Consider the following 9,503-nt stretch of genomic DNA (forward strand, 5'->3'; position numbering starts at 1 on the left):
TTCTGGGTCAAAACTACTCGAATTTCCTCACTCACGTTGTTACGACTGAATCAAGTTTTCAATTCTCTTTCCAACGATGCCAACAAACGCTTTCACTGTACTTCCAAATTGATCGGTGAATTATTTCTATCATATTTGCATTAAGTATTTTTCGAACATACAGGGCGTTTAAAAACAGTGAATTCTGCCAAGAACTCTGGAATTTTACTGATTAATATTACCTGGTTCGATGCATTTGTAACTTTGATAAGATAATTTTGTTTCGAAAATACATACACAGCTCTAACGTGCCCTGTATGTGTATAGGCGACAGTTTATAGGTAAGATTTAATTTTTCAATTTTTTTGCAGATTTCTACGAGACGAGCGTTTTCGCATTCCAATAACGGCGAAGAATCGAGACAACGCCAGTGTTTAGATCAGTGTTGTTTGGATGTATATTTTTGTCCTAGGCCTAAGTTTCACGCAGGTGAAAACATATGTTTTTTAAGAGTTTTTTCTTTACATATAGAGAAAGTTGAAAATCCTGCCATGTAATAAAGTGAATCTTATCACCGAATGGTATCAAATGAACCAAAATACATTCTTGTACCACACTACTACTTTTAGCTGTTAAACTTAGGCTTGTCATCAACCGGCACGATTTTGTACATTTTTTGTAAACGTATTTGCTTAGTCATTGAGCTCGTGTTAACTAATTGTTAAGACACATTAGACCTTGCAGGGTATTTTCGTATTACGATTGCAATATCACCGGTTTCTTTGTAAATCGTGCCACCAACTGCATTTTCTGTCCAAAATTTAAAAAATCTGTTTATTTTGTCAATAAAATTAAATGGCTATTATTTTGACAGAACTGCTGTGCTTTAATCAAAAACTTCATGTCTAGTTCTTAATCTGAATTAAACATTGTCAGCGGTATGATTCAAAAAAATTGACGGCAACAGCGCATCCAGGCATGTCAATGTTACAGCGTTTTAGGGGTTAGTTTTTAAATTGAGCTCTCCAAAACGTAAAAGCTATTGGCGAGTTCCAAAGTCCAGATGCCCCCTAGTGAATAAAATTATCACCACAAGTTAAGCAGTTATTTGACACTTGGTTTGTGCACATTGGTGTTTACATCTGACTGCGATTTGTGGTGTTTTGTTCTAATCAACTGTTGCAAGCTTTTGAAGAAATGGAAACAGATCGGAAAAGTGTGTAAGTATTGTTTTATGCTATCATTGTCATGAAATTCAATAAATAAACAAGCCTGACAAGTCTTGATTAACACCATCGGTAGTTGAACTCGCGAATACCAGTCAAGGAAAATGCCTCAAATTTAAATACGAAAAACGAAATTTGATCATTAATTTTGTCTTAACTGATTAAACTGCCATCGGTAAAGTTACGTTTTTTTCTATTTTTTTTGTTGATTAAAGCAGCGTACAAGTAAAAAAATCTTGTGGGTTTAAACCGTTCGACGTTCTTCCGTATAAATACCTACACCATGTGCGCATTGCAATGGTTTGGACGTGAAGGTGAATGCTTCATAAATGCAAGAAATCGCTACAGGGATATTTAGAGTTCCGCTGGTTTTAAGCGTTAAAGCGACTTGTACAATTCGGAAAAAATATTTTTTTAATGTGCAGTTGGTTCTCGCTTCAACCCGTCAGCATTCAACTAAACCTACGGCTTTTGAGATAGTTGCGGTCTCGTAATAATGGCGACAGTTCCTAAACATGCAAATACCGCCTGAAGCTCGACTCAACAGATGGCGCGCCAAGCACATAACCGGACAGAGAAATATTGCTCTGTGCATTCGTGACTCACTTCCAGAGATGCCAGGTCTACCGATTTGTCAAGGAACCTACCGATCTACCGATACCATGCAGATTTCTACCGAAAAGTAACAAATAAAAGTTGAGAAAATTTCCGTGGATTAGTTAAAGTAATATAACATATTTCCATTCATTTTCAAAGTACGTTGGCAATAGCAGACATTTTATTTTAGCACACCTCGTATTTTAGAATTCATTTTCAAACATAAAATCAATCAAGCCCGCCATATGTATATATAAATATAAATATGACAAAATTATGTTTTATGGATGCTGCAATAGTGAAATCAGGTTCCCTACAATATATTTCTGATGTTGCAATGATATTTCCAAATTTAATAAATGATAGTGAATTACAAGGTCTGGACACAGAATGACGACTGTTGCGAAATGTTGAGGAAATTTAAAAAAAATCTGGAAATATTGAAGAGTTTTGGAGCCAAGTACAAATAGTGAAATATGGAGCTGATACATGCGTGTTTCCAATTTTATTTGTAACCTACTTATTCTACCTCCAGCGGGAGAGCCAAGTTGAACGGATATTTTCACAGGTTAATCTCATGATACAATGAATACAGTCATGTATATATTGTATCATGGGTTAATCTAATGAAAACTAAGTTGAGAAATAAGCTAAAAGCGAGTACAATTTCATATTTACTTCTTTGCTGACTCTTGTTTATTTTAGTATTCCTGTAAGTTTAAAAATTTAAAAAACGCGCGATGTTATGGAGCCTTTACTAATGAAAGAAAAATGAGTCTACCGATTTTCTACCGAAGTGTCGAGCTTATCTACCGAAACTCGATTTTCGGACCTGGCAACCCTGGTTCATTCATAGCGGTCCTGCAGACACGGGAAAGCCCCGGACAGAATCGCCGCAAAGATGTTCCAAGATAGCAACATTGTGAAGTTAGCACGGCTTGAATGCACGGATGCTGCGGATGATTTAACGGAGAAATTACCACCAGAACGTCTCATACTACGCATGTGGTTCCCATGAATAAACCCGTTAAAATGTGATACGCATTAAAGGCGCACGTTCTGAACGAGTTTTTGAAACATTGAATTCTAATTTTATTTTAACAGGAAAACGTGCAAATAACGAAATTGTTCAGTTGAAAGGCCGCTATGCGCCGCTGCCAAATGGTGGCCTGGCCCGCCTAATTTAAACGCGCTCTTTTTAATGTCAAGACTCAGCTGTAATGGGGGAAATCTTATAAATCTTGTAGAGCGGGTATTTTCAGTTTGGTTTCAACTTTGGTATGGTTTGGGTCAGATTGGAGCCCTGCGACTAAAATAAACATAAAACCAGTGCCAGTTTGGTTGTTTTTGGCTTACAAAACTTGCAATGTCGTACGAGTCGGTAATTTTACGGCACGCAGCGTCCTTCCACTGGAACCGCCAGGATGGCCAGTTGACCGAACTGCTTCCAGGCTCCTCCGAGTACATGACGATCCATTCTCAAGTGCACCAAGCTTTGGTCGGGAGCGGTAGAACCATTAGCCGCATTGTGAGGGTAAAAAACTTGATTGATTTTGGCCAGTTTTTGGTTCGGGAGCAGTTTCTGGTTTGCCAAAACGGGAACACCAAGTATTTCAGGGTAGGAACTTGATGGTCGTTCTTTTGTTCTCTGCTCGCTACTCTAACGCTCAATTGCAGGTGAGACGATTCATCTCTCTAAATGCTGCGAATCTCCAAGAGGCTCTGAAATATAATTTGGACCCCCGACGGTGCAATCTTTCAAACTTGCAGTTTGAAAGTCAAGTTTTGGGCTCAGTTTCCGGGTGGCCACATGAGGATCGTATCGTGCTGGTAGTTCAAGTGCTTACCTGCAATCCCTTGCAGGGCACAATTTATCCAGACAAGTCCCTTGACTATTTTATTGAGTATGTGGTAAATTTACATTGAGTTTAAACGGGCTTGTGTTTACTGCGTTTAGGTTTTAGGATAGTTTTAAGAATGACTGTTTTTTGATTAATCGCAATAGATTGATGGAACTCGGGTCTTTAATTTCTTAATCCTGCCTACATTTTAAAAATTAAGATAAACGTTAGTAACAATAGGTTCGTTTATCTGAATATGCTTGAAATGAGTCACAGCGTGTCGCTAATCGCGACACTTCCAGTTGGTTCAGCATGACTTCAAGACATTGTTTATATAGCGTTAATGATTGGACTGTAGATTGGATCCCAACCAGGCGCAATTAGTTGTATAAACATTTATGCGTTTGATAAACATCCGTCTGATACGTCCGCTGAAAACCATTTATGGGAAAATGTGAATGCGCTTAATATGCGTTATTTTTTCGTTAGATTATCTCGATTCATATTGGCCCACTCGGAACAGTACGATGAGACGTTCTGGTGGTAAATTGTCCGTTAAATCATTCGCAACATCCGATCATTCAAGCCGTGCTTACTTAACAAACTTGCGCAAACACGACCCGTAACCCGCAATTTTGTCCGGGGGTTTCCCGTCTCTGCGCAAGCGCTAAGAAGTGAGTCACAAATGCACAGAACAATATCATGATACAATGAATACAAGGTGGGATATTAATCGGTCGAAAACTCGATTTTTGTGCGTACATTACGTCGCTGGTTACCACTTTGGTAAAGTGAACAGCTGATCCCATTTAAAATGCATGTAACCTAGACAGATTTTCACTGAATTCAAAACGCGATAGTTCAAAAATGGAAAGTTATATGAGGATATGGTTTGCAGCATTGCATAGCCCAATGCTTTGAAAATCGCGTTTGGGACCTGATTTACGCTTATTGGGAAGAAAAATACCCTAAATAATTCATAACAAAATCTCTGATTTTCAGCGTTTTAGCTTGCTGTCTTGCCAGAGTGTCAATTGTAAAATCGGGTAGAGCCAAACGAAACAATAAATTCATTGTATCATTCAATTAATTCATTAAATCAGGGGGTGAATGCGTTTGAGCGTATTTGGGAATCTTGTAGACAAATAACTCTGCATTTTGCGTTTTGTAGTTGGAAAGTTTACTGTAGAACGTGTGCAAGCTATGGGGGAATGCTTGTTGTCGTGCGGATACGAATATTGCCTCAGCATTTCAAAAATGACGATATGAGAGGAATTTGCAATTCGAACTTTTGGGGTACCTCCCAAAAACAAACGCTACACTTTATTGCACATGTGGCAACTGTGGGAGCCTACAAAATGAATAAATTTCTGTTACTTTTCATTTTCAGGTTTAAAACCTGCTGCAAAGTATTTTGTAATTATAAAGAAGATTTATTACAAAATAATTAAATGTGACAAAGACTAAATAAGCTATATTTAATCACATTAAACACAGGAAAAAATCACGAAACGCAGTGATTTCCACTGACGTCACGCAAATCGACGCAAGATCCTACCTTGTATTCATTGTATCATGCTTTGCGCCTGTTACTCCTGACAGCAAGTTTGACATTTCTCAATCTCGGTGTTTTTCTTCATGTTTACAAACCGATCTCAGGATTGATTTTTTCGCCTTTAGCTACAAAACTGACTAGAAAAATCAATCACAGGTCGGATGACCGGCGGCTCCTTGAAGTCAGGATTTTTCCAAGCCAACAGTTAGAAAATGCCAGTATCTTCATAGATGATGATAGATGAAGATGAAGAGTATCTTGTCGCTTTAACAAGGGGATATACCCCGAAGTGGAGGATGCAGTCATGGTAAATGTAAGGATCATTCCTGAAATGGGCGCCTTCGTTCACCTGCTCGCATACAACAACACAGAGGGAATGAGTTTGCTGTCCGAGTATGTCCCGAAGACGTATCAGGTCCATTAACATCCAACTGTGGTAGTCATTAGGGTGGACAAAGGGAAGGGATACCTAAATTGGTAAGTTGTTGGTGTAACGACAGTATTAATTATGCTTTGAAAGTAAAAAGAGTGTTTTATGATGGATTAAGAAGTTACTAAAGTTATAATAATTCTCGTATTTTACTAGATCTATCCAAACGACGAGTCAGCGTTGAAGATGTAGAGAAATGCACTGAACGTTTCGGAAAAGCGAAGACGATGAATTCAATCCTCAGACACGTAACTGAGTCTGATGAGCTGCTGGAGGAGTTGGATCCAAAAACTGCCTGGCACTTTGAGGAGAAGTACAAGAAGAACAAGGCCTCGGCTTGTGAATTTTATGTGAAGAGCCGAACTAGAAAAGCCCGAAGTCGCTGGCAACGACGATGATGAAGAAGCCCAAGAAGGCCAGGTAGAGTCCAAAATTTTGGTTCGGTTTCCCGAACTGTATTGATGTATGTTTCAGCTCTACAGCGAAGGAGAACAGGGCTAAGAAAACGGTGCAGACGGAGGCAACACCGATTAAGCAACACTTTTCGTTAAATGTTTAATTTTCTATTGTTCGAATGCTCATTAAGCCCATTTTCTACCAAAAAGTAATAAAATATGAATACATTTAATTGGGTTTGGGTTAAACGAAACACCTACAATCCGGACCTGCTCCAAGCAAAGATTGGCAAGTTTACTCAATTGATTAGGCTGCTAAGTATTTTGAGTGGCTTTGATTGCGGAGCAGATTTGAATCATCAGTGGCATATTGAACGTGGACAAAAGCGGCTTCAAGTGCAAGCAAAATGAGTGAAATTCTTCGCAAGACCGAGGGCAAGGAGAGGAGATTCAAGAAAGCCGTCAACTTGAAAGTGCGGATAAACACCCAGGCACCTGGAACATCAAATGGGGGTTCGGTTTCTTCAAGCCCCAATAAAACTAGGTAGTATTGTAGAGGAATTTTTGTCATTTGCATTTTTCATTCGACTTCTACATCCAGAACTCGGTTTCTCAGGGATATAACCAAATAAAGGAGGTTTATTTTGGCATAGTAAAGGTATCAATTTTTATCAACATCTACGCAAGCTGCGTTACCAAATCAATCAATCAATCAATCTAAGACATTTATCTACTTTTAGGTGTCAATATTTTGATTTAATCTTACGGCTTGTCTGCATATGCCAGGGTGATTAAAGGATGATCGAAGCGACCTGTTATTGGAATACGTTAAATGAAAAATGCCAACTAGTATGCACATAATACCAATAGAACGTAGCATTGCAAAGATAATAAAAATCATATATATTTCCCACAGACGCAAAATACGTATAGTTTTTGCTGGCTGGTCCAGAAACGCTAATTTCAGCAGAACATAACTGAACGAAACTTGCATTTCACACGCGCCAGATCTGGCATTATCAAGTTTAAAACTCCAGGCGAGAGTGGTTTATGGGCTTCCCTTCTTTTGCAGTAACCCAATTGAAACGCTACCGCCACTGCAGGGACTTTTATGCGCAACGCCTTCGTGAGAATGTCTTACTTAGGGCTCCTTGAGGCATGATCAGGAGAGAAAATCCCCCTGCGGGATGCGCTGATCTTTAGACATGTTTAGCATAATGAGCATGTGTTATTGGAAGATTTATTATCTTGTAATTAGACTAAAACGCTTTAGTTAAGACTTAAGACAAAAATCTCTCACCTATTTTGAAGCTCAATCCGCCGCACTTTTCAGTGACAAGAACAGTCGTGATGGTGTAACGGCGGGTTTCTCTATCACAAGTACACTGTCAAAGAAATCTCGAACACTTTTGGCACATTACAGGCACTTCAAACATTTAGTGGCGGTGTTTTCAATTACTTTATCGCGCTTTTTAAACACTAACTGACACTGAGAACTGATTTAAATCGGCCATTTTGCGCATAACCTTCTGTTAGGCTCGCTGCGTAACCCCATCTAGTATAACGCGTAGGCCCCTGTGTTGAGTTGCGCTTTTGATTGTTGCCGCTCGCTGAGGTAATGTGAAGTTTTAACTCATTGGTTAATGAGTTATAACTCATGGCTGGTGACGGAATTTTAACATGAACATTGTCAGACTTGTACTTTATGAAAGAATACACCCGATGAAAAATTACAGGATTTGATGTGCGTCTTCACGTTCGCCATCAAATCAATAATAATCCATCTCCCGTGGCAACGCCACCAGTTGTTTCTCCCACAGAATATCCCCCTATGGATATTCTGTGTTGTTGCCCGGAAGTAGCACGCGCCGTCTCCTGTCCCAGCCATGAAGTAGCCCCGATGTTGCCACTCCCGCCCTGGGGTGTCCCGCCTACCAGTGTTGCCGTGGTTGCTCCGTTTTCCCAGGTCCCGTCCAACATATTGATTGAAACTATTTGGTCCAAAACGGAAAAATCCGGAGATTTTGAAGAAACTTAAAAACCTTCAGAGCGATGAGGGCGGCGAATTTTTCAAATTCAATCTTCTGGTCGTGTTTTCAAGAAAATCTTAATTACTTTCGGCGAAAAACTGTATAAAGTTATTTGCACAAATAAAATAAAATAATTCCAAGCAACTAGCAAAATTCATTATAGGAAGCACACTAACAAAACCCATTTTTACTTACCAAAAGCGACTCGTTTCCCGCACTGGAAGAACTGCTGCAATGCGGCATTTGCCTGGAGCGGCTCTCCAATCCCAGAATGTTGCCGTGCCAGCACACATTCTGCCTCAACTGCCTCAAAACTCACGTGACTGCAAAAAACTTGCGGTTCCAGCAAACGAATGCGTCCATTTCCCTCAACAACGAAATCGAATCGATGTCCTGCCCGGTTTGCCAAAGCCACATCGCTCTGGCCGAGGGTATCGCCTCCCTGGACCAGCTGCCTCGCAACCTCTACCTCCAATCGCTCCTCAAAGTGGTGGAGGAATCGCCCACCTCTCCCAAAGTGACCGAGAACTTTCGCTGCATCAACTGCCAGATGGTTTCCGCGCAGCAGGAGCAAGTGTGCCAACACTGCATGCAGGTATGCGCCTTGGCCAAGGTGCGCAAACCCCTTGAGTTTGCATGTTCTAGATATTCTGCAGCGTCTGTTGGAACGCCCACTTGGTCGGGCTGGAGTCCAATCTGTCGCTGCTCGTTGAGCAGCTCAATGAGTGTGAAGAGCGGCTGAAGCATAAACTGGAAAACTTCCTGGGCAGGTGCAGCACTCTAGAAGAGAAGATCCGCAAGGCGACTGTGCAGAAAGTGGAAGCGATTTTAAGGTTGTCCAGGGTGTCCTGTTGAAGAAACCGCACACTCTAGCAATACGGGTTGTTGCAGGGAGGAAAGGCGGCTGCTGGAAGAAGCATCCAGCATTAAAAAAGAAGGGGGGATCGCGTCCGATGTGCTGTCGGACAGCATCTCCAAACTGAAGGAGGACATCCGCATTAGGGCCAAGGACAGGACGTCCACTCAAAAAGTCGGCCTTTAACGGTGTGACTTGTTGAAATTAACGCGTGCTTTGCAGGTGTTGACGTATCTGAACCTCCACCGGGAAACCTCCAAGGTGCTGGACCAGGTGGGGTACTTCGGAGAAGCGCGCATCGCTTTCGATCCAGACACCTTCAAGCTGGAGCAGATCTCCGAAGGGATCTACAATGACGACCACAATCACCAGCAGCAGAATCAGGGCGATGTGGTGGGCAATCCGTTTGAGAGTGTGGATTCAATGGCCAAATACTACAAGTGCAGGTAAACCTGGACCAGACTGTAAATGGTGGAAAAAATTTCATGTTTTCCGTCCTGTTTTGCATGTTTCTCGGAAGCAAAATGAGCAAGAACGCTCGTTTTTACATCATTCCGGAGATAACTAAATGGCCTTTATTCGAAGTTTCTCAAG

General features: G+C 40.9%; 3 protein-coding genes across 3 annotated transcripts in view; all 3 read left to right on the plus strand.

Moving 5' to 3' along the window:
• Positions 1-595, plus strand: part of LOC109542656 (transcription factor AP-2-epsilon) — a gene marked incomplete in the record, with an annotated part of 14,709 nt that extends 14,114 nt beyond the window's left edge. Inside the window, 1 exon segment of the mRNA XM_019911965.2 lies at positions 351-595.
• Positions 596-2,993: 2,398 nt separating this feature from the next.
• LOC109542686 lies at positions 2,994-3,822 on the plus strand. Its single transcript, XM_019912008.2, has 2 exons — positions 2,994-3,420; positions 3,480-3,822. The coding sequence occupies exons 1-2, from the start codon at positions 3,169-3,171 to the stop codon at positions 3,726-3,728; spliced, it is 501 nt and encodes a 166-aa protein (XP_019767567.1). The 5' UTR covers positions 2,994-3,168; the 3' UTR covers positions 3,729-3,822.
• A 1,562-nt stretch (positions 3,823-5,384) lies between these two features.
• On the plus strand, positions 5,385-9,355 carry LOC109542641 (tripartite motif-containing protein 3; the record flags this gene model as incomplete). The annotated part of the gene is given in 7 exon segments (XM_019911946.2): positions 5,385-5,675; positions 5,785-6,048; positions 6,103-6,567; positions 8,255-8,648; positions 8,699-8,886; positions 8,945-9,083; positions 9,132-9,355. Coding segments are annotated over 5 exon segments (1,082 nt in total), but the record flags the coding sequence as incomplete, so codon positions are not given.
• Positions 9,356-9,503: the final 148 nt, after the last annotated feature.

The sequence above is a fragment of the Dendroctonus ponderosae genome, unplaced genomic scaffold (assembly GCF_020466585.1).
Source record: "Dendroctonus ponderosae isolate FM_Combo_2020 unplaced genomic scaffold, Dpon_F_20191213v2 Dpon_F_20191213_10, whole genome shotgun sequence".
NCBI classification, from domain to species: domain Eukaryota; kingdom Metazoa; phylum Arthropoda; class Insecta; order Coleoptera; family Curculionidae; genus Dendroctonus; species Dendroctonus ponderosae.

What these genes read in the sequence shown, in the direction of transcription:
- LOC109542686 (XM_019912008.2), top strand. Translation starts at nt 3,169, where the DNA reads ATGTCGTACGAGTCGGTAATTTTACGGCACGCAGCGTCCTTCCACTGG. An exon ending in GGAACACCAAGTATTTCAGG is followed by an intron (nt 3,421 to 3,479) that starts GTAGGAACTTGA and finishes GCTCAATTGCAG; the next exon opens with GTGAGACGATTCATCTCTCT.